Raw genomic sequence first — 24,183 nt, forward strand, 5'->3', positions numbered from 1 at the left:
GGCCGGTTTGGTGGGCCTTTAGAGACCAATCTTCTGTTCTTTCTCTCCGCTTTCTCCCTCTCCCATATTTTCTACAGCTGCATACGCCGTTCTAATTTCTTTCCTCTCTCTTATATTCCTTTCCGCCGCCGCTGCCGCCGCCATCGGTCTCCAGTTGCGGATCGCTGGATGCACTCATCGCCATCTCTCTGTTGATTCCAATCTCACTTGTGATTCCTCAATAGTTTCCAGTTAATCAGCTTCAATACTGTTTCAAAATTCGTTTGAAGAAATTGGAATCCATATATCGTGAAATTGCTTCAAGGTTATGTGAGAGAATAACTTCGTTGAGGTAACCTTTGCATCTCCTTCGTCATTTTTGAAGATGATTTAATACATCTATCTGTATTACTCTGGATAATTGTTAGAAAGGATCAATGATGCAGAATTTTTTGTTTGCTTTCCTTTTCCGTTGCACTCATGCATATGATTTGTATAATTTTGGTTAATTAGCAAGTTTAGTCTCTCAACTTTCTTAATTGTTTCTAATTGATCCTAACTTTTAGAACGGATCTTATAGTTCATCGAGCATTTAGTTTTATATCAAATAGGTATCTCAGTTTTGAAGGTGTCAAATAAGTTTATGAACTGTCTAATAATTTTAGATTTCATATCTCTTTAGTACATAACTGGAAAATTTTCAAGGCATCCATTGAAGCCAAATCTTGTATCCACCATTTGAAATCATCTACTCTGTGTTACATTCATTTTCCCTGTTGGCTCTAAATCTTTGGCATCGCCCATCTGCACATATTCACCCTGCAGTGAGTTGGATAATAGCTTTAATTCACCCTGCAATGAATTGGATAATAGCTTTAATAGCTTCTCAACAGGGAAAAACAAAATCTTGATTTGTTCCCTAGTTTTGCATTCTATAAAAGTTTTCACCTATTTGCGAGCTTTTGCTATACAGAACAATTGTTTGATCTCGACTCGGGCGTCCTGAATGATGTATTTTAGGGTGTTTGATTGTTCGTTGCTTGCTGAGAAAGGCTGATTGTTTTGCTGGACTGTTAAATGTATGGATTGATTTTTCAAGTGCTTAAAAAGAGGTTTAAGCGTTCAAAAATACTTTTAAGTACTCAAAAAGTCATTACAAACATGTCTGGACCCTTCTAGGATCGTTATTTTACTTCTTAAAGAACTATTTTATTGTTTACTTAATTCGGTTACGTCTCGCTTTTGGAAGATTTGGATCGAGAGAAATCAAAGGGTCTTCTAATCTATTTTGCTTCTTAAAGAACTATTTCGTTTTTACTTAATGCGGTTATGTCTTGCTTTCTTTTCTACCACAGGAAGTGTTGGCGTGTATAGTTTCTTATGAGGCTGAGCTCAGTTTGGAGAATTTTAGTGTTTTGTAGTGAACTGTAATAGTAGTTTTGCATATCTCAACCAATGTCTCTCAGGAAGCCACCACTTCCTCGCCTTCTGCTCAACCAGGTCTCTTGCATGCGGAATGCCCAACAAATCCTTAGAAATGTTAACGTCTCGATCCATGATGGCAGTGCGCTCGTGTTAACCGGGACCAATGGTTCAGGTAAAACAACATTCCTACGAATGTTGGCTGGATTCTCTCGGCCTTCTACAGGTGAGATCCTATGGAATGGCCATGACATTACAGAATCAGGAGTGTTCCATCAATACAAGCTGCAGCTGAACTGGCTCTCACTAAAAGATGCCATTAAAGAGAACTTCACCGTCATCGACAACGTTCAATGGTTCGAGGTGCTTGAGGGGAAGCAAGGCAAGTCATTGCCTTCCCTCCAATTGATGGGGCTTGGAAAATTGGCTAAAGAGAAGGCGAGAATGCTATCGATGGGGCAACGGAAACGACTTCAGCTAGCAAGATTGTTGGCCCTTGACAGACCAATTTGGCTGCTTGATGAGCCTTCAGTTGCATTAGATGATGATGGGGTGAAGCTGCTGGAATACATCATTGCAGAGCATAGAAAGAAAGGTGGAATTGTTATTGTAGCAACACATATTCCAATAAAGATTGAAGATGCCATGATCTTGAGGCTTCCACCGCGGTTCCCACGGAGAATGACATTGGTTGATATGCTTGATCGGGCTGACATATCATAGCTACAAACTCCGAAAGGTGAACTTTTTGCCATTTGGGAAGATCTGAATCTTCGTATTTATACATTTTTATACATTCATTTATAAGTTTATTAGGAAGATTTACACGGAAATCACGATTTTGACCTCAATCATTTCTTATTACTATTCGAGGACAATAAGCCCAACTTTATCATCTATCATGATAACTCGACCTTCCATTAGGTTTTTGTAAGGGTTGAACCATCTTATAACTTCCGATGAGATTTACCCAATTCATGATTATGATCCATTTGACTTTCAAATGTAATTAAGTTGTCAACGTTCCAATGATTTCACTTGGAATTAACTTATTAACACTATTTCACTCTAGGGAAGGTTTATGCCATTTGATGTGATATTCCTCCTAGAAAATTAAAATTTAGCATACAATACTTTTTTCTATTTAGGATTAAATAAAATATTATTTTATTTCTCTTCAAGGAGTAGCCTCTACTTAGGCATATCTATCTATCTTTGAACATATAAGTATTTAGTATGCAATCTCCATTGCATATCCTAACTAGAGTTCGGTAATGACATGTAACTCGTTTATAATGCGAGTATGTCTAATCACAATTCACAATTCACATCAGCATAGACTCATAATATTGACATTCATGTTCATAAGATTATAGTAGCATATAATTCCCAAAACTATATACGTGCAATGCTATATGTTTGACGTAACCTAGGAGTACTAAAACGCCACAATGATGGTCAAAGTCTATAGTTTTTAGATACTAATAATAAATGTGATACATAGGCTCATCAAGTTACATCATTTTAAAACTGTCATTCAATAAGGATTGATTTTTTTAAAAAAAAAACTAAAATTTAAGTATAGTTCTTCCTCTCGTGCAAGACCACCTTTCGCTACATAATTACTGCATCTAATGATCAACAACATCCAAGACCACAACGCTATTATGAGGCCTACAAAGTGCAAGAATCCTATGCACTGAAAATTTGAACGATTTCTGCAGATAAACAATTTTTACAATGAAAAAAACTTGTCTTAATAAGAAGAATCCTGAGCATAATCTCTGGCAAAACCAGTGAATTTCTCCTTAGAAAGCATGACAACATATAAGAACGGGTGAAAGAAAGAAAAGGAGGGGCCAAATAGAACAAAAAATATCTTAATTTGGCTATTTCTGAAGTATTGAAGTTCGACATCATGTATACAAACCAACATTGGTAATCTGACTAAGAATAATTCCAACTTAACTATATTCCAGTTCCTATAAGAGAAATGCATAAAGACAGCGCCTTCCCTTCCAAAGAAAGCACATGAACTAAAGATAAAGGTGAAGAAAGAAATAGCTTGAGCAAAATCGCTTCCTACCCAAAAGCTTAAAGGACTAGGCAGGCAAATCAACCTTGAAGATTTTGTCAGTGCAAGCATCAGAAACTTCATATACTTTCAAACATAGCGACACATCCATATTCACGAATCCGATGCGATCAAAAGATGGCTCTTAAGAAAGCTCTAGAATCCTCGGTCGCTTTTTTGATTTACCTTTTTCTTTGCTTTCACTTCTATTATTGGTTTTTCTAGACTTCGATCTTTTCAGTTTAACTGACAATCTATTCCCACGGTCGGTATTCTTATTGTCACTCTTTTCATTATCATCGTCATTGTTGTCACTTGTAATGCTATCATCACTATTCTCTTCAGACTCTGATTCACTACTACTACTACTCCTACTACAATTCAATGGAATCACAGGCTGATTACCAATTATTGCAGATTCAGCAGCAGCCACAGCTTCAGGAGTATGAAGATCAGCAATGCCCAACATCAGATCCTGTTTAAATCAAATTATGACATTATGAACAATGAAAAACCAAGCTCCCACATCCACAACCACGTAATTACAAGGAAGAGTGACTTACCAATTCAATGACTTCTGATTCATCGCCATTAAGGGCTTCAATATCATATTTTTCAGCATCATCCTATGACAATTAACAAGAATGTATAGGTCAAGAACTACTAAAGTTGTTTGTGTTCAGATTCAAATTTAGGTGGTAATTGGTCAACATGCAAACCTTTGCATCCAATTGCAGCTTTTTATTAGCTTCCGATAATACTCCTAAGAAGTCTTTGACTCTTCCCAATACTGCAACAAGTGAAGGAAGTGAGCAACGCTTGCAACTCCAAAGAAGGAACAAGCACTGTAACATATTCAAATATAATGCAGACATGTTCTATGTTCTAAATGTAGTAGTCAGGAAGTAATTTGCCTACTTCAAATGACATAAAAGGGGGAGGTAAGTTCCCAGCTGAAGTGCATGGTGTTAAATTGTTCGAAACAGTGCTACAAACAATCTCTACATTTCATCTCATAATAATGCTATAAGTTAGAAATATTTAGTAACAATGCTACAATGTTACATAGTCAGTAATTCTCCAACCACTCTATGTTACACCCAACTACATTATATTGCTACATTCTTTTAAACGTGCAACTCAAAATCCATTTCATCAATGTTAACAACTTTTGCACTATAAAACCAATATATTTCCAGCCTACGAGACAACCAAGATTGGGTACCAACTAGTGAGTAATTACCATCCATCCATCAGGCACAGATGTCCCTCCATAGATCTTGCAACAAGCACATTTCTTATTTTACAATAAATTTCATAACCATCTTTTGGGAAGAGGATCCTTGGTAAAAAATTGTACTCTTTGACTAACCTAATCTTTCATAGACTTTACAATCTAGACGAAATTAAACACAAACTAGGGACGACTGTTGAAACAAGGATTTAATGGGTGGATGCTAAATTTCCAGGACACCTTTTTCTTGACAGAGAATAACATATCCATGTCTGCATTTAGCAGCATTTAGCCTGCTAAAAGTGATATGAACCAAGAGACATCATTCATACAATATTATGAAGATGTAAATAAAATGTCTTAAAATACAATAACTCTAAATTACTCTAAATTGTAACCCACCCAAAATTTATAACCATCAAACTTCATTAATGTGAGATGAATTGCAACCTCTTTTGATAATTTTGACAACATTTTCTTCTTCACATCTTCATTGAAGTATATTGTATGAATGATGTCTCTTGGTTCATATCAAAAAGTCAATGCACTAAAAATGCTAAGCTCGTGTCCAGGTTTCGAATGGTTAGGAATAACTAGTCCCCACAATGGTATGATATTGTCCACTTTGAGCATAAGCTCTCATGGCTTTGCTTTGGGCCTCCCCAAAAGGCCTTATACCAATGGAGATGTATTCCTTACCTATAAACTCATGATCATTCCCTAAATTAGCCAATGTGGACTCCCTCCCAATAGTCTTCAACTCCCTCCCAATAGTCTTCAACGTAAACAAATGAATCTAAAAGTAAACAAATGAATCTAAAAGTATGTACCTTGGCTTTTTGGAGCTGGTTCTGTAATGGGTTTTTCATTCCGACAGGGTTCCTTGGACGTTGAGTTCTTTTTACAAACTAGCAGTGAGGATTCTGATTCAAGGAAAAAATTAGTTAATAAACAAATAATCTTACTAATACCTATCATTCAATATATGCTAAAACGAAGAAAATCAACAATAAAGTTACCTAAAGACGAAGAGGGCAAATCTTTCCGCTCCAAACACAAAAGATCCTTGCTAGCATGCCGCATCTTTCGCGTCTTCTATCTGCAAAGAAAAAGAAGACCTCCATATGAATTCAGAAGAAATCGAAAAACAGCGAGAGAGGGAAAAAAAGAAATTGAGAGAGTCTCAGATGAACCTGCGTTTTGTGCGAGAAAGAGATAGCTACAGAGCAAACAGCAAAGGGCGGACAGCGACCACTAGCGGCGGCTGGCAGCTCTTCCCGGCGACTGTGAGGAAAACTGAGGAGGCGTCGCCGATAAACTGCTATGCCGACCGGCGATAGGCTTAAGTAGAGCCGAGAAATTGGTTTGGGAGACTATACTGATTTGAACGGAAGGGCTTGGGAAATAGTCAATAAATAAGGCAAATGCGGCAAACCTTTTAGGATAGTGAAAAGACAATCTTGCCCTTTTAATTAACAAAACCCTAATTCACTCTATCAAAACATAGCCCAACCTTCTTATTATCGACTAAATTATAAAAAAAATACATCTGAACTTTATTTTTAAACATTATAAAAAATACCTCAAAATTTTCTTTTTGACGTATCGCCTAGTTTTGACTCACACTCATGAACCAACCCATGATCTGACTCACGAATTGAGGAGCGACCTGGTTCAACACCCGCGATCCTATCCATCGACCCGGAGATGTGTATTTGTATGCTCCACATGTCATGTAGGGAGCTCACATCCCCTCCCCTAAAACGTGTCTATGCACGTGTGTGGATCCCTCTAGGCGTGTGTGTAGGTGCATGAGTGCCCCTTTTTAATCTGTTTGGCTGTTTTTCGTCCTGATTTCAATACTTACCTTAATTTCATTTGAATCAAGACATACCAGTAAACTTTCAGGAATTTTGTAGTTCCAACAAGCAGAAAAACAAGCTCGAGGAGGCACGCTTAATCCCAGTAAAAAGCCACGCAAATCTTAGGCAAGTAATACTTGTCGGTACTGCTAGAATGTGCTAGCATGCGAGCATATCATACCTTAGGCGGTTATAACATGCATGTTTAGAATTCCAATGGGAAATCTTGACTTACTGAACATTGTACGATATGGAAAATTACAAAAATGCCTATATAAGTAAACTCAAATTGGCAATTTTGGATATTTTAATGCTTTCAGTTGTGCTAGAATAGAAGATGAGATGTTGTGATATGTGCTCTGAGTGACTAATAGATGTTATCTCCCCATTTAGTTTGCTTGTGTGTTTCTCGGTTATGAATTCCTAGAATATTTCCCTAATAAGCGTGCATAATGCATTAAATATGTTCTCATTGCTTTAGTTGATCTATAGGAGTATCTCTTTAATAAAGCATGCTTGAACAAGCTAAGTTTCGGGCGTTTAAAGTTAGAGCAATCTTCGTGTTGACCTAGATTAATAGATTTCCAGTAGGCCGAGCACCATAGAATCGCGAACAACTTTTAGAAGAATAAATTTAAGAGCACTAGAGGTTCGATTAACCTCCGGGTGTTAGTCACAAACCTCTTAGAAACTGATCACGGCTAAGAGGGGCTTGTGACTATATGGGTAGCTAGCTCTTCTATTGTGTATAGAAATAGGTCAAGACTAACATTGCAATTCCATAAATCGGCTCTTAGAGAGATTTGGGACTACACATGTAGTTATTTCAAGGTGACTATTTCTATCATGTATAGAGACGGGTCAAGGTTGATGCTGTAATTTCATAAGTTGGTTTCGAAGAGAGATTTAAGACTACTTAGGTAGCTATTTCAAGATAAGTGTTTCTATTGTCTATAGAAATAGATCAAGGTTGACGCCGTGATTTCGTAAACTGGTTTCAAAGAGCGATTTGAGATTCACAAGTAGTTATGTTAAGGTGAGTGTTTCTATTGCGTACAAAAATGGATCAAGGTTGAGCTGTGATTCCGTAAACGGTCTTGAAGTGAGATTTTGGACTAAATCTCCAGCGAGCCTCCCTCGGTCATCTAAAACCTTTTTGTCCCTCGACACCTTCTTGAAAAATCTTTGTTACGAACTTATCCATGAAAATGATGTTGTTTTCGTAAAGGAAAGGAATATTGAAAACCCCTAGAACGAAATAAGTTTGACTTTTTCTACAAATTTGAAACGTGAACACAACACCTTTCATTGAGAAATTCTCTCTCGATACTCAATGTCGTGACTTGAGAATTGTCCTTTCAGTTTGAGAGAAAGATTACCCATAACGTTTCTAAAGGAATTGAGAGGAGTTGATGGAAACTTATGAATCGAGAGATAGAGTACTTGAGAATTATAGGAACCAAGCTAGTGAGTACATTATTTTTCCGAACTTAAACTCTGTGTAGTGAACTAAAATTTATAAAAATTGAACCTACAACTTCATGGAGGCAAGTTTGGTGAAGAAACTAACTTGAGATGGCCACTGGAACGAGCTGCACAACTCGAGTTTCAAAGTAAGGAGCGAGAGACACACATCATTGTCCTTGATCAAAAGTAGAACACGATGATGTGGCTAATTCAATTGAATTGACCACCTTTTGGTTTTTTTTAAACTGCTCCCAATTCTAGCTCGTTTCTCATACATTTTTCTTTGATTCCTTGTTCTTGAGTCATTCTAGGACCTCCACACGAAAATTTGAGTTTGGAAAGCATGGGAACAAGCCCATGAATACATATGAACAAGTAATAGTCACGTTAGGCTTTTCTTGAGAAATACTTGTGGGAATTATTCTGAATTGCTCCGAAACCTTGAAAATAACATTGTATGATAGAAATGAGCACGTTTAGGTGTCTGAAACAAGATCTATGAACCTTAATTGCTTGAATTCACTTGATATATCAATATAAACCCGACATGTTTTAATGAAATAAATGAGTTAATTTAATTTCTGTAAAACATGATATGAGATGTTCTGAATTACTAATTTAGAGATTTAGCTTCAGTTATATTCTTGGTAAAGCTTGTTTGTGAACCTTTGAGTACAATTAAGGTCCATGTGTTTGTAACGAGCCATCGTATTTGAACATTTAATTTCTTGCTAGCATGTTTAAACAATTGGTATCTTACCTGGTGTTCTTAGCTAGAATAAGGTTGTAGGATACTAAGTTAGACTCAAGTAGGAAACATGGATGTGCATGAATCGTTAGAAGGCCTTAAGAGATCGAGCTCAGTACCGTGTAGCTTAAGAGTATCCCAGATTCTACTATGCCTAGATTATTATGGTGAACGGAATTAAGGCCAATCTTCTATCCTTATTGGTCGCATGTAGGGACTATTAAGACTAGCTAGCTAACCTTAATAATGAACTTACCTTGATTGGTAGATGTCTTCTTGTGCACTCTAGAGTAGTCATAGATTAGTCTTATAGGGTTGTGCCTTTAGATTAGAATTTGGTGAATTTAGAACCGGATGAGATTAGAGCTCAATGAGATATGATGTGTCGGTATCGCACATGGAAACAAACTAGAATATCCTAACAGGCCTCTTGTTTCATAAACTAGCCTGCATGATGGGCAAGGGACCACATAGGTATCTAGTAGTTTGTATGCACGAGGAGGCACTCTGAGTTAGTACCCCATTGGTCTCGGGGTGGACCATTTCACTCTATTTTATTACATATGCTTAGAAAAAATCATGTTTGATATACGTAGGACATGGAACCAACGGATCGTGACAAATCTTTACTACCAACAATGATTTCTTCTTTCATTACTTCATCCTTTCCACATCCCTCTCGTTTGTTCTCAGTTACCATAACACTAAGTTCATATCTTTAAGCTCGATAACAACAATACGAACTTGCTCATGTTCTGATTACATACCTGATATAAATATCTTAGGACGTGATCATGAACAACTTTTTATTCAATCACTAAAAAAAATCGAAGTACTATGTTTCCTCATGTTTCTCGTTCAACAGATCACAACAATACGAACTTGCTACAAAGATTTGAATTTGAATCTCAACTTTCACCTTGTTAGAAGCCGTTCTAAATCAAATAAAATACCATCCACAAAGAAGATACCACTTGTTTAAAATGTTCACCTCGTTCATGTGACCAAAACAACCCCATCAATCACGAGACCATCGTGAAGAGATATCGGCTTGTTTGAAATTACTATCTAAGTGCTTCTTAAACCGTTAAAAATGTGGTACTAAACACTAGAAATTCGAGTACGAATAGAAATGATTTTCTTTTCTTTTTCTTATGAGTAAGAAACTATGATAGCTTTATGAGGCATAACAAAAACTGTCCAAAATGGAATATAAGAGTGAAACAGCTAAAAGAAAAATAAGTAAACTTAAAGAAACTCAAGAACATTATGTGAAAAAGAAGTGGTATAACCAAAATATCAATCTGATTTCATGTTCAGATCTCCATGACTCTTCTTCATTCGTTTCAACCGCAACGGAACGTGTTCTTGCAACACCGAAACATTGACATTGTTCCAAACGTCGGGCTTGGTAGGAAGTCCTGCAATTTTCTCTGCAACTTCCATGTCTTCTGGGAGAACCGAACCGAACACCGTGTACACTTTGTTCCATTCTTGGTGGTTTGCAAGACTAATGAAGAATTCCGGTCCCGAACCAACCCACGCTACCGAACCGCGCTTTATGTATGGGCAAACTTCAGGGGAAATCTTCTTAAATGGTTCCCCTTGGGTTTCCAGTGTTCCTTGAATAAGTGCAAAAGGAGGACCTAAAGGAGCCTAGTGGTTCATAGAAATTTGAATAAGAACATGGTTGTTGCACCTCATATGGATATCTAGTTCATCCTCTAGGTTATCTTTTTAAAAGTGTAATGTGTGCAAAAGGAGCTACACGAAAGACATCCTTACGTTTTCTATGGGGTTTCCTTTCGAGTCCCAAGATTGGCCTCGACCCTCGGCACGGTAGAAGTGGCAACCAGCGCAATGTCGTAATTCCAACAACTCAAGAATGTAAGCAACAGAATGGGGAGCACAGTCAGGGAAGAGCTGCATAATAAGTTCAGAAATATGTCACAAACGCTAAGAATACATGCTGCACGAGTAGACGAGGCAAATTTTCGCATTGTAACGACACGTGAGAATGACAGGGGAGGCGTTCTAAACGCTATCAGAGTCCATAAACAGGGTATAACCAAAAACACTATCTCAGAATGCACAAATATGTAACAGTCATCATTCTATTGTGAAGAACATTATGATATTCAACAGTTCGGTCATGCAATCGACGAATACGAACAGACGAAAGTTTCCTTAGAATACGAAGCATTAAAACAAATAACGAACACGAGTCTCCTCATCCCTAAGAACACGAGTTAGGAAGGTAACTAAGAGCACATACAAGCAAGGACGGTTACCTTGATATGAAGCGTGCCATGGTCGGTCTCCAACGCAACGATTCCCTAGGAAACAAACCATTGAAGACTCATCAATAGACAAGAAGCTGAAGATATCATAACCATAGATATATATATAAAGAGTTAATGAACAAACAAATGGCCATTTCCTTCTGGAAAAGCCTACAAAATTTGGGATAGAACATTGAAAACAATACAAACAATTGTTAAAACAATCATAAAACTTTATGTTTGAGAGATTCAAAACCTCTCCTCTTCCAAAGATAAGCCCAGATGTCCAAATACTTGTTGTCCCTCCTTCCTGCCGATCAGGAGCCAATGTATCCTTCTGTTTCTTCAACCAGCACTGTTGATATAAACGTATAATCATACATGAATTCAACAGAGCTTAAAATCTGTCATGGAAACCACAGAATTTGAAGAACAGAACTATAAAATAAAGGATCTAATCAAACCAAATACACATGATTAAGACAATGATTAGGAAGAAAAAGTAAAAAACTAGACATGATTTCAACATACTTCACCAAATTTTGAACCACATTCCTTTCGATTTCCACAATAAACCCAAGTATCACACAAGCAAGGCCCATCATTGCCGTTGCACATAGCTTTACAAGCCTTACAACACAGCTCAGAGGAATTGAACTTAAATTCAGAACCCCACTTCACAGCCGGACCCCAATACTCCAAATTCTCGATTCCCCGGCAACATTCCTCGGCTCCACCTTCCAAATTTCCGGCATCACCATCTCTAATCACTGCGAACGATTCAAGTTTGGAAGGATCGCCGCCGTTGAGTCTGAACAAAAAAGGGAGAAACGTGTACACGGCGGCGCAGGAGATGAAACTGACCAAAATTAAGATCGGTAGGGTTAAACGAGAGGCTTCTTGGTCGATTTGCTTACGACCCATCTGAGAAATGGCAAAGAATTGCCGAACCCAGATGCTAATACAGGTAACTGAGATCGGAGGAACGAATTCAAGAACAAGGGCCGGCGAGACAAGCGTTGACTGGAAATTTATGAGGCTTTTGCTCGGATTTCGAACATAGAATTTCCGAATTTCAAAATTTCTGTGTTATAGATGAATTACGACATTGAAATGAAGGTCGGAGCATTGGCAAAAGAGCAAAATGGACGAGATCCTAGTCAACGATTACAACGATTACAACGAAGCCGAGCTGAATTGCAGTACGGAGATGAAAACGACGTCGTTGAGGCCGGAGAACGAATTTTTTGACCTTTAAAACCTATTTTGAGTTAAATTATAAGTTTGAAGGATTACGTAAACATAGTAAATTAATTTATGTCGTTTTTTAATTAAAAAAACTATATCGTATTTTTTAACTATTAATTAAATTCTTTGTTGATTTTTTTATTTAAAAATATTTATTTTATAAAATATTTATTTATTTAGTTTTGAAAGCGACCTAATTTGGGTGATTAAATGAAGTGTACAAGTTGGTTGAAAATTGAGCAAAAAAAGGTGTTTAGTCAACTTTTCTTTTTGTCTTTTTATTACATTTATTGGCGATTTATATTTTATAAATTACCCATTAAATTAATATTAACTTCCTATGTGTTATTCCTTGCGTGTAGGTTGGTGGAATTAATGTTATTATTATTTATTTACATATGATCAAAGATTTGAAATTTTCATCTCATTTATTATAAAAAAAAAAAAAAAAATACATATATTATTTATTTTGTTAAAATAATAATTTGGGTTTTATTCATTTATTTATTACGACCAATTTTTCAAGGATTTTTGAAGTACAGAACGGACTTGTAAATTTTTTCTTAAACAAAACAAATGGAATATAAAATATAAATATACTTTATTTATATTGTCCAAATCACAAGTTTAAATACGTTGAGAAACGATGAGTTAAAATGACACAACAAACAGGAACAATTGGAGGCTCTGGTTCCTTAGGATCGACTCTCTATGACTGTTGCTCCAAATTTTCTCTCATATTTGAATTGCTCCTAGTTACTTAAAAAATATGGCAAACATAAAGTGAGTACAAGACTTAGTAAGTAATCTAGTTGTAGGGTTTTAATTGTTTCTATGATGTTACGGTAACACACTCTTTCGTTGATCTTGGTATATGACTTGATTCTTATTTTGAGAACCTTGATTCTAGGTTTTGGTCATGAGTATTGAGTACATAATATGGTTCTATATCGATGATCTTGGTCTAAAGTTATGAGTTTTTAAGTTCTTAGTTTTGACATGAGGACCTTGGCACTTAAGAGGCGTGTGGGTTCCTATGGTAGGTAAATAACTTCGTCCTAACTTATGTATGAGGTTTCATGCATTTTCTATGACACAATATGCAGGCCTATGTCTAGGACTTTGGACTACATCCAAGGTTTCATGTGTTCCTTATGATGCAGTCAAAGTACTGATACTTGAATTTGTGGCTTTATGCATTCCCTATGATACATTATGCATACTTATGTCTAAGGCTGCATATGTTCCCTGCAACATAGTTTAAATACCTGTTCCAAGGTTTCATGCGTCCTCTGTGATGTAGCCTGTGTTGAGGGATCATGTTACATCGCTCATCAGGAAATCTTTAGAGCATCAAGGTAGAGTGGTACCTAGTAGTCTTGTTACGGTAAGTTTAGAGTTTAGGTCATTTTTTAGTACCTATCTTCTTGTCATGAGTGTTGTCTTTAGAGTATCCTCTTATGTTCATAGGTTTTTGTGCTCTAGCTTTAAGGATTCTTTTTAAAACTTAAGAACTTTGATCCTCAACATTTAGAGTCTTAGTTTTTTATTCTTGTTTCTTGTCCTTTAGATACTCCCTCTCTGATACCGGTCCATGAAATGAGCTTGAAAATCTATATTCTTGGTTTGGATTAGGATTCAAATTCCAAATTCGGCCCACGATGACTCTTAACATTTTCTTGAATTGGGATCCAGATTCAACCTATAACTGCCATGACACCTCTTTGGGTTGAGATCCAAATTCGACATCTTTGTGGCCCCAAAAATTTCCTGCATCACTCACGACGTAGTCTGAGTCATGAAATAATGAAGTTCAGTGGGAGGTCTAAGGTTGCTTAAGGTGTGTGCTGAGCCTAGGTAATGTGGTATTATGGTAGGCTTAAGGCTTGGGTTGTGCTTTCTTGGCATAGATTATAACATGTAAGCTCTAGTTTCATCAATTTTCCTTTAAATCTCTCCCCGTCCTGCTATACTTACGAGTTGATTAGTGGCCAATGAATCACTAACAAAAGAGCCAATTTTGGAGATTGAAATCTTGCATTAACACCTTTAATATCATAAATGAGTGTCTGGTAAAGTTTCATATCATTTGAAGTTTTTTAGGATCGTGAAAATATGTTAAAGTTCTAATAAGGATAATTTGGTCATTTACCACTCAAGTTTTAGTAGGCCCTAAACAAGCTCCAATTGTCTTCTAACCTTTCCTAGTCACTTATGTGAAAATAAGCCTCATATATATTAAATATTAAATCTTTTTGAAATCACTTTGGTCTTGTACGGACCGTAATTCCACAAGTGAAGTTTAAGAAAATACCAGACTGGCTACTTACCTCACTGAGCGACATTCGAGACCTCTGTCCTAGAGATTTTTTTATCCGAATTGCTCCAAATATTTGTGAGCAGGACCCCAAGGGTTAGAAAGCAAAAAGAATTTCATGAGAATCATCTACAAAGAGGTTAATTTCATTGAACTAGCTACGTCATCATCTTCAACCTTCAGTTAGGAAAGATGATGAATTTTTGTGGCTCGATAACTCTAAAAAGAAGTCCTCCACAGTCTTGTACGTTGCATTTGTGGCCCCAGGTTAAGTATCATTCAGAGGGATGAAAAGAAGGGTCGATTAGAAGCATCAGCCATGATAGTTCCAAGACGAAGAGAAAATTTTGATCATGTTGAGGTCAAAGTAACAAGAATAAAAAACTTGTGTGAGAATACTATGGGTCTGTCAAAGTTATCCACAAGGTCGAGAAGGCATCATATAGAATCCAATTTCTCCCATGGATGCGGACTAGCCCTGTTGTTCACGTCAATAACTTAAAACGTTGCTAATTGACCAAGAAGACACCAATTACAAGGAAACGACATAACATCATGCAAAGAAGAAGAATTTTCTAGTGAAAAAAGTAGTAGAGACTTCGACAAAGAAGACTAAAAAACTCAATGACTCGATGAATCGAGAATTGATTTTCAATAGTTCCTAGTAGATTGAAAGAAAATCCTCAATACCGAGATCAGTTGGAAGCCTTTCGAAAGTCCTAAAGTCAGGCTCACCCTACATCATTGAGTACATTAAGACTCGGTTGATAGAGACGTCAACCAATTGAATGAGGGAGAATGTCACGATTATGCTTGTCCAAGGCATGATGTCTGTGACCGCAAGATGGATGTTCCAGTCATGCTTGTCTAGGACATGTTGTCCATGGCCGTACACCCGTTCCAAACCTCTTTTTACTTGCTTTCATATTAGACGATAGGCCTTAACTATTATTGTTGTGTCAATACGGGGGTGTACAACGATTTCCCAAAATCATGTCTACACCCGCGATGGCTAAAATGTCTCAAAATGTACTATAAAGGGATATGACTAGTAGTCACTTATTCCTACTCGGGTTATCTTCTATCAAAGTAGTTGTTGTCTAGTCGCTTTTAGCTTATAACATTTCTTTCTTTCAAATTGTTTTTAGCGTCTTTCTTCGCTCACGTTTTCTAAAAATTTTCTCTCAAGCGTGACTTGAGGCTTAAGCATATGCCGACGTTGTCCACGAAGTTTGAATTTCGCACAGCTAACTTGTTCGCTGAGTTATAACAAGTGTCACACAATCGTCATCCCGCTACTGTAAGAGTGTGATTATGACAAATGGCATCCACAAGATCAGTGATTTATTGAGGAGCCGTGCCATGAAATATCATGGGATCACGATCAGAAGTGCTTAAGTAAGCAATCTGGTGTTGTGGAGTAGTGTGTGAGATCCACCTGCCCAAGATCTGTGATGTACCAAGGAGCCAATCATAGGATCAACAATCTGGTGGTGTGGAGTAGTGGGTGAATTCCACCTGCGCAAGATCTGTGCGCTGTACTGAGGAGGCGATCAGGATGCATGGCATAATGATAGCATGTCTGACTCCAAATCAGAAGGTTGCGACAATCCGGTGGTATGGAATATGGAATAGTGTGTGAATTCCACTTGCGCAAGATCTGTGATATACTGAGGAGCCGATCAGGATCCATGGTGTAATGAATGATAGTGTGTTTGACTCTAGATCAAAAGGTTGCGTGTTCGATTCATGTTGGGTTTAATTTTCTACTTGATAATTTTAATCTTCTACTATAAACTAGGTTCAATGGTCGCATGTCTCACTCTAGATCAGAAGGTTGCATCCAATTTGGGTGATGTAGAGAAGTGTGTTGCGTCCAATTCGGGTGATGTGGAGCAGTGTGTGAATGACACTTGCAAAATCTGTGATGTATTGAGGATTCTGACTCCATGATGTAATTTTAATCTGGATCCATGACGTAATGGTAGCACGTCTGACTCCATATTTCAAGGTTGCATGTTTGATTCACGTTGAGTTCAAATTTACTATGGGATAATTTTAATCTTATATTATAAACTAGGTTGAATTCCATTAATATTGCTACTACTAAAGTAACTAAAGAAATCCGGTGGCGTGGAGTAGTATAAGGAGTGGTTCCAAGCAATCCGGTGGTGTGGCATAGTGTGTGAATTACAACCATAAGATGTGTGATGTATTAGCAGTNTGGTCTTCTTCAATTCTTTTAGGTTTATGCTCTACTCCGAGTAAAGATCTGCCCGATTTGGATTTGCACATATAGGACAAATGCCCCAATAGCATGTCTTTTTGCTACGACTTCTTTTTTTTTTCAATTTACTTCATGCTTGTAAACAAATATTCAACCAACGTATTCATCATATTACTCCATTAATTAACAGTTTTCTATCAATCCTATTTATAAATAGAATATGATACAAGTAGTAATCATAGAATAGATAGATTCCAAATTTCCAAATTGGGTTTTTTCTAAGCGGAGCCTGGATACTTCATTTTATTAGTACAACCGAGAAAACCATAAATTATTCTAATTGATAATATTAATCTGGATACCCCCCAAAAAATAGATCTAATTCCACTTCACGCTCCAAATTTTTGATAATGAAATCAATCCGTCTTGGGCGAAAGAGAGGATACCTCGATCGGGGAAGAGAACGGGGAAATACCATATGACCCAATATATCTGACAAGTCGCACTATAGGTCAACCCACGATGCATCTTCATCTCCAGGACTTCGAAAAGGGACTTTTGGAATACCAACAGGCATTAAAGCAAACAAAAAAGAATTAAGTACTATAGCTCACTTTGATGTGGAAGCGTAACAACGGGTTTATTGTCTTAATAAATAAGATCGGCCTTTCTTTATCATATTTTATCTTTTAGCATATTTTATACATAGATTGAATAAGTTCATAAAAAAGGAAAACAGAAGGAATAAAGGAAAATTCTTCCGAATAGGTTTTTGAATGATGAACAAATATGTACAGAAGAGCCGTCCCATTAAAAATCCATGTGTAAAAATCATGGAGCTGTGTAAATGACAGTTTTAGGACCTCTTTTACAGAAGAGCCGTCCCATTAAAAATCATGGAGCAGTGTGTAAATGACAATTTCAGGACCTGTTGTATAGAAGAGCATAGTAACACTGATAGCCGCAAGATTTGTATTGACAGAAAAGCCGTCTTGTTAAATATCATGGGATCCAGGTGCAATGGTAGCGTGTTTGACTTCAATTCAAAAGGTTGCGTGTTCGATCTGGGATCAATATTATACTATTTGATAGTTTTAATCTTATATTATAAATGATGAAAAGCACTGTGTGAATGACACAAGATCTATGTTGTACAAAATAGCCGACTCCAAATCAAAAGGTTTCATGTTCAATTCTGTTGGGTTAAATATTATACTATTGGATAGTTTTAATCTTATAATGTAAAGGAGGAGCTGTCCTGTTACATATCATGGGATCCATGGTGCAACGGTAGTACGACTCTAGATCAGAAGGTCGCGTGTTCGGTTCAATATTATACTATTTGATAGTGTTAATCTTATTGCAAGATCTATGTTGTATAAAGGAGCCGTCCAATTAAATATCAAGGGATCTATGGCGCAATGGTGGTGCGTCTGACTCTAGATTAGAAGGTTGCGTGTTTGATTCATGTTGGGTTCAATATTATACTATTTGATAGTGTGTGAATGACAGTTGCACGATGGTATGGTGCAATGGTAGTGCATCTAACTCCAGATCAGAAGGGTTGCGTGTGATTCACGTTGGGTTCAGTATCATTCTATTTGATATTTTTAATCTTATATTATAGACGATGAAGGTTAGTGTGTGAATGACAGTTGCAAGATCTGTGTTGTACAAAAGAGCCGTCCTGTTAAATATCATGGGATCCATGGCGCAATGGTAGCGCGTCTGACTCTAGATTAGAAGGTTGCGTGTTCGATTCACGTTGGGTTCAGTGTCATACTATTTGATATTTTTAATCTGATATTATAGACGATGAATGTTAGTGTGTGAATGACAGTTGCAAGATCTGTGTTGTATGGAGGAGTCGTCCTGTTAAATATCATGGGATCCATGGCGCAATGGTAGTGCGTTTGACTCCAGATCAGAAGGTTGCGTGTTCGATTCACGTTGGGTTTAAGTATCATACTATTTGATAATTTTTAATCTTATATTATAGACAATGAAGGTTAGTGTGTGAATGACAGTTGCAAGATCTGTGTTGTATAGAGGAGCCGTCACGTTAAATATTATGGGATCCATGGCGCAATGGTAGCGCGTCTGACTCCAGATCAGAAGGTTGCGTGTTCAATTCACGTTGGGCTCAGTATCATACTATTTGATATTTTTAATCTGATATTATAGGCGATGAATGTTAGTTTGTGAATGACAGTTGCAAGATCTGTGTTGTATGGAGGAGTCGTTAAATATCATGGGATCCATGGCGCAATGGTAGTGTGTTTGACTCCAGATCAGAAGGTTGCGTGTTTAATTCACGTTGGGTTCAAGTATCATACTATTTAATAATTTTTAATCTTATATTATAGACAATGAAAGTTAGTGTGTGAATGGCAGATGCAAGATCTGTGTTGTATAGAGGAGCCGTCCCGTTAAATGTTATGGGATCGATGGCGCAATGGTAGCGCGTCTGACTCCAGATCAGAAGGTTGCGTGTTTGATTCACGTTGGATTCAAGTATCATACTATTTGATAGTTTTTAATCTTATATTATAGACTATGAAGGTTAGTGTGTGAATGACAGTTGCAAGATCTGTGTTGTACAGAGGAGCCGTTCCATTAAATATTATGGGATCCATGGCGCAATGGTAGCGCGTCTGACTCCAGATCAGAAGGTTGCGTGTTCGATTCACGTTGGGTTCAGTATCATACTGTTTGATATTTTTAATCTTATAATTAAATTATAGATGATGAAGGTTAGTGTGTGAATGACATTTGCAAGGTCTGTGTTGTACAGAGGAGCCGTTCAATTAAATATTATGGGATCCATGGTGTAATGGTAGCGTGTCTGACTCTAGATCAGAAGGTTGCGTGTTCGATTTACGTTGGGTTTAGTATCATACTATTTGATATTTTTAATCTTATAATTATAGATGATGAAGGTTAGTGTGTGAATGATAGTTGCAAGATCTGTGTTGTATAGAGGAGCCGTCCCATTAAATATCATGTTATCCATGGTGCAATGGTAGCGCATCTGACTCCAGATGAGAAGGTTGCGTGTTCGATTCACGTTGGGTTCAGTTTCATACTATTTGATAGTTTTAATCTTATATTATAGACAATGAAGGTTAGTGTGTGAATGACAGTTGCAAGATCTGTGTTGTACAGAGGAGCCGTCCCATTAAATATTATGGGATCCATGGCGCATTGGTAGCGCGTCTCACTCTAGATCAGAAGGTTGCATGTTTGATTCACGTTTGGGTTCAGTATCATACTATTTGATATTTTTAATCTTATAGACAATGAAGGTTAGTGTGTAAATGACAGTTGCAAGATCTGTGTTGTATAGAGGAGCCATCACGTTAAATATCATGGGATCCATGGCGCAATGGTAGCGTGTCTAACTCTAGATCAAAAAGTTGCGTGTTCGATTCACGTTGGGTTCAGTTTCATATTATTTGATAATTTTAATCTTATAATTAAATTATAGATGATGAAGATTAGTGTGTGAATGACACTTGCAAGATCTGTGTTGTATATAGGAGCCGTCCCATTAAATATTATGGGATCCATGGCGCATTGGTAGCGCGTCTCACTCTAGATCAGAAGGTTGCATGTTTGATTCACGTTTGGGTTCAGTATCATACTATTTGATATTTTTAATCTTATAGACAATGAAGGTTAGTGTGTAAATGACAGTTGCAAGATCTGTGTTGTATAGAGGAGCCATCACGTTAAATATCATGGGATCCATGGCGCAATGGTAGCGTGTCTAACTCTAGATCAAAAAGTTGCGTGTTCGATTCATGTTGGGTTCAAGTATCATACTATTTGATAGTTTTAATCTTGTTGGGTTTTATGTTCTAAAACTTGTAAACAAAAACATATTCTATTTTCAATAAAGTTAAGGATAAGGCTGAGTACCTTATTCTGGGGACGAATGCGGTCCACTTTTGTATATGATATAAACAATGTGATCACTAAATTGTACATGTAAGTGGGGACCATGAAGAAAACCACTCTCACTTTATAATGTCGTTTACAGTTGAGACTGATTTTCTTTTCATTCTATAACCTAGGTAACTCGGTTTTAATCCTGAGCTAACCATGAACTCCTGTTTATTCGGAATTATCCTTAGATTTGCATGGGATTATCCTTAGATTTACATGGGTGAGAGTGGCTCTAGTTCTCGACTCAATAGGCCTCCCATTTCAGGGGTAAGACTGGGTGAATGGCTGGGGACGTGGGGTGCAAGACGGAATTCACTCCTACCCACTTTTAGGGATAGAAGAAAGGTAGTTCCCTTAAGCACTGACTCCAGGTCTTGAACAAGGGGCCCCACCCTCTCATTGGCCTGAGAGGGATTCGGTTTACTGGTTGGACCACAAACCAATTGTTCATTAGAGGATCAGTGAGACATAAGGAACAAGAAGTAACTTCAGGGGTAAAACGGTAAATTGACCCAGCTCTAGTTACGAACAACCTGTGAAGGATCGACTTACTAATCATGGTTATATCAAATGGACAGAAATATATCTATAGTGAGGGGAGTGCAACTACTAGGCTATAGTGGAGTGTCTTAGTAGTTAACGAATGTTGGATAACAAGGTTAATGAGTTTAGCCGGTTAATCTTGGATCGTTGGATCCCATGTTCTATAGGTCCAAGGTCCCTCTGCTAGCTCATATCGGACTAAACCATAGAACAGTGTAACGAGTGAGTTCGAAGTGTTCGAATTCAAATTAGGGAATATGCGCTACATATATACGATATATTTAACCGCATTTTTGTTTTATTTACTAATTAAAAAAAAGAAGAGAATCTAAAATATTTAAATAAAATTTAAATATCTTAATCAATTATGTGTCGGAATTGATTGAGATTGACATTTGAATTAATATTAAATATTAATTAAATAGTTTCATTAATCATTTAATGTTACTTTAATTTGAAATTAATTATTCAAATTAATGGTTGAATTAAAACCAAGAAAGTCAAAATGTTGAATTTATTTAATATGGGAAAATCCATGTTAGTGGAATTTTGAGGTGTCAAAATTTGGTTTAACCAAACTTGCATGTTTGCCATGAGTGAAATTTTAAGTGTCAAAATCTGGTGAACTCAAATTTGCATGAACATGCAAACATGACTCTTTAAATAGAATGATCATGGTACATGGAAGATCTTCTTCTTGGTGAAAAACCTTGAGAAAAACCTCTCACAAACACTCTCTTCATATATACAAAATCCCTCCTAAGTTTAGTCATTCACCGGATTCCACAATCCCGTTCTAAGGCCGGATGATAGTGGAGAAGACACTAGTGGTGGTTCGAAACCGGTTCGTGAGGAAAAAGAAATTTGAACTACAAAATGTTAGTATTCAAGCTCATTAAGTTTTAATACTTATGAACATGCTAGTTATTTACTATAATTGATGTTCTAAAAGTGCCTAAGATCCAAATTGCTTCTGCATGTGTTATATTAACACCATCAAATCTTATATTATAAACGATGAAGGTCAGTGTGTGAATGACAGTGTTCGATTCACGGGTTCAAGTATCATACTATTTGATAGTTTTAATCTTATATTATAAACGATGAAGGTCAGTGTGTGAACGACAGTTGCAAGANAGGTGTCAAAATTTGGTTTAACCAAACTTGCATGTTTGCCATGAGTGAAATTTTAAGTGTCAAAATCTGGTGAACTCAAATTTGCATGAACATGCAAACATGACTCTTTAAATAGAATGATCATGGTACATGGAAGATCTTCTTCTTGGTGAAAAACCTTGAGAAAAACCTCTCACAAACACTCTCTTCATATATACAAAATCCCTCCTAAGTTTAGTCATTCACCGGATTCCACAATCCCGTTCTAAGGCCGGATGATAGTGGAGAAGACACTAGTGGTGGTTCGAAACCGGTTCGTGAGGAAAAAGAAATTTGAACTACAAAATGTTAGTATTCAAGCTCATTAAGTTTTAATACTTATGAACATGCTAGTTATTTACTATAATTGATGTTCTAAAAGTGCCTAAGATCCAAATTGCTTCTGCATGTGTTATATTAACACCATCAAATCTTATATTATAAACGATGAAGGTCAGTGTGTGAATGACAGTGTTCGATTCACGGGTTCAAGTATCATACTATTTGATAGTTTTAATCTTATATTATAAACGATGAAGGTCAGTGTGTGAACGACAGTTGCAAGATCTGTGTCATCGTTAAATATCATGGGATCCATGGCGCAATTGTAGCGCGACTAACTCCATATAAGAAGGTTGCATGTTCGATTCGGGTTCAATATTATACTATTTGATAGTTTAAATCTTATATTATAGTTTTAATCTTATATTATAGTTTTAATCTTATATTATAAACGATGAAGGGCACTGTGTGAATGATAGTTGCAAGATATGTGTTGTAAAGAGGAGCTGTCTTGTTAAATATCACGAGCTCCATGGCGCAATAGTAGCGCGTTTGACTCCAGATCAGAAGGTTGCGTGTTCGATTCATGTTGGGTTCTATATTATACTATTCGATAGTTTTAATCTTATATTATAAACGATGAAGGGTAGTGTGTGAATGACAGTTGCAAGATTTGTGTTGTATAGAGGAGTCGTCCTGCTAAATATCACGGGATCGATGACGCAATGGTAGTGCGTTTGACTCCAAATTAGAAGGTTGCATGTTTGATTCACGTTGGGTTCAATATTATACTATTTGATAGTTTTAATCTTATATTATAAAAGATGAGTGGCAATATGTGAATGACAATACTATTTGATAGTTTTAATCTTATATTATAAACGATGACGGGCAGTATGTGAATGACAATACTATTTGATAGTGTGTGTGAATGACAGTTGCAAGATATGTGTTATATAGAGGAGTCGTCCCGTTAACTATCATGGGATCCATGGCGCAATGGTAGCGCGTCTGACTCCAGATCAGAAGGTTGCGTGTTGGATTCATGTTGGGTATCATATTTACTATTTGATAGTTTTAATCTTATATTATAAACGATGAAGAGAAGTGTGTGAATGACGCAAGATCTTTGTTACAATGAGAGCAGTCGAGTTAAATATCATGGGATCCATGTGAATGACGCAAATGACGCAAGATCTGTCCATGTGAATGAGCAGTCGAGTTAAATATCATGGGATCCATGTGAATATCGCAAGATCTGTGTAGCAATGTGTGAATGACGCAAGATCTATGTAGCATGAGAGCAGTCTAGTTAAATATCATGGGATCCATGTGAATGACGCAAGATCTGTGTAGCAATGAGAGCAGTCCAGTTAAATATCATGGGATTCATGT

At 36.9% G+C, this 24,183-nt stretch overlaps 3 protein-coding genes and 5 non-coding genes across 12 annotated transcripts; 6 read left to right on the forward strand and 2 right to left on the reverse strand.

Annotated features, from left to right (window-relative positions):
- The first annotated feature begins 95 nt into the window (after positions 1–95).
- LOC111800291 (ABC transporter I family member 1) lies at positions 96–2,300 on the forward strand. Its single transcript, XM_023683910.1, has 2 exons — positions 96–331; positions 1,335–2,300. The coding sequence occupies exon 2, from the start codon at positions 1,435–1,437 to the stop codon at positions 2,122–2,124; it is 690 nt and encodes a 229-aa protein (XP_023539678.1). The 5' UTR covers positions 96–331; positions 1,335–1,434; the 3' UTR covers positions 2,125–2,300.
- LOC111800292 lies at positions 349–6,094 on the reverse strand. Of its 5 annotated transcripts, none has more exons than XM_023683914.1 (7): positions 5,903–6,094; positions 5,729–5,808; positions 5,540–5,632; positions 4,195–4,265; positions 4,039–4,101; positions 3,881–3,950; positions 349–798 (listed from the first exon to the last, which is right to left on the reverse strand). In XM_023683914.1, the coding sequence occupies exons 2-7, from the start codon at positions 5,790–5,792 to the stop codon at positions 794–796; spliced, it is 366 nt and encodes a 121-aa protein (XP_023539682.1). In that variant the 5' UTR covers positions 5,793–5,808; positions 5,903–6,094; the 3' UTR covers positions 349–793. The 5 variants fall into 5 exon arrangements, with proteins under 5 accessions (XP_023539682.1, XP_023539683.1, XP_023539680.1 ...); XM_023683915.1 differs by lacking the exon at positions 349–798 and adding an exon at positions 812–831; XM_023683912.1 differs by lacking the exon at positions 349–798 and adding an exon at positions 2,857–3,075.
- Positions 6,095–9,919: 3,825 nt separating this feature from the next.
- Positions 9,920–12,301, reverse strand: LOC111799587. Its single transcript, XM_023682980.1, has 5 exons — positions 11,600–12,301; positions 11,325–11,423; positions 11,078–11,122; positions 10,572–10,709; positions 9,920–10,442 (listed from the first exon to the last, which is right to left on the reverse strand). The coding sequence occupies exons 1-5, from the start codon at positions 11,990–11,992 to the stop codon at positions 10,086–10,088; spliced, it is 1,032 nt and encodes a 343-aa protein (XP_023538748.1). The 5' UTR covers positions 11,993–12,301; the 3' UTR covers positions 9,920–10,085.
- A 6,446-nt stretch (positions 12,302–18,747) lies between these two features.
- TRNAW-CCA lies at positions 18,748–18,819 on the forward strand. The gene has a single exon. It is a non-coding gene; the product is annotated as a tRNA-Trp (tRNA).
- A 115-nt stretch (positions 18,820–18,934) lies between these two features.
- Positions 18,935–19,006, forward strand: TRNAW-CCA. Its single transcript has one exon. It is a non-coding gene; the product is annotated as a tRNA-Trp (tRNA).
- A 108-nt stretch (positions 19,007–19,114) lies between these two features.
- TRNAW-CCA lies at positions 19,115–19,186 on the forward strand. Its single transcript has one exon. It is a non-coding gene; the product is annotated as a tRNA-Trp (tRNA).
- Positions 19,187–19,301: 115 nt separating this feature from the next.
- Positions 19,302–19,373, forward strand: TRNAW-CCA. The gene has a single exon. It is a non-coding gene; the product is annotated as a tRNA-Trp (tRNA).
- A 115-nt stretch (positions 19,374–19,488) lies between these two features.
- On the forward strand, positions 19,489–19,560 carry TRNAW-CCA. The gene has a single exon. It is a non-coding gene; the product is annotated as a tRNA-Trp (tRNA).
- Positions 19,561–24,183: the final 4,623 nt, after the last annotated feature.

Source organism: Cucurbita pepo, chromosome LG08 (assembly GCF_002806865.2).
Source record: "Cucurbita pepo subsp. pepo cultivar mu-cu-16 chromosome LG08, ASM280686v2, whole genome shotgun sequence".
In the NCBI taxonomy this organism is placed as follows: domain Eukaryota; kingdom Viridiplantae; phylum Streptophyta; class Magnoliopsida; order Cucurbitales; family Cucurbitaceae; genus Cucurbita; species Cucurbita pepo.

Excerpts from the sequence above, each read along its gene's own strand:
- LOC111800291 (XM_023683910.1), top strand. The coding sequence starts at position 1,435 with ATGTCTCTCAGGAAGCCACCACTTCCTCGCCTTCTGCTCAACCAGGTC.
- LOC111800292 (XM_023683911.1), bottom strand. The coding sequence starts at position 5,792 with ATGCGGCATGCTAGCAAGGATCTTTTGTGTTTGGAGCGGAAAGATTTG. Across the intron at positions 5,633-5,728 it reads TTTGCCCTCTTCGTCTTTAG|AATCCTCACTGCTAGTTTGT; the intron begins GTAACTTTATTG and ends TCCTTGAATCAG. Across the intron at positions 4,102-4,194 it reads AGCTGCAATTGGATGCAAAG|GATGATGCTGAAAAATATGA; the intron begins GTTTGCATGTTG and ends TAATTGTCATAG.
- LOC111799587 (XM_023682980.1), bottom strand. The coding sequence starts at position 11,992 with ATGGGTCGTAAGCAAATCGACCAAGAAGCCTCTCGTTTAACCCTACCG. Across the intron at positions 11,424-11,599 it reads GTGGTTCAAAATTTGGTGAA|TGCTGGTTGAAGAAACAGAA; the intron begins GTATGTTGAAAT and ends TTATATCAACAG. Across the intron at positions 11,123-11,324 it reads TTATCTTTGGAAGAGGAGAG|GGAATCGTTGCGTTGGAGAC; the intron begins GTTTTGAATCTC and ends TTTGTTTCCTAG.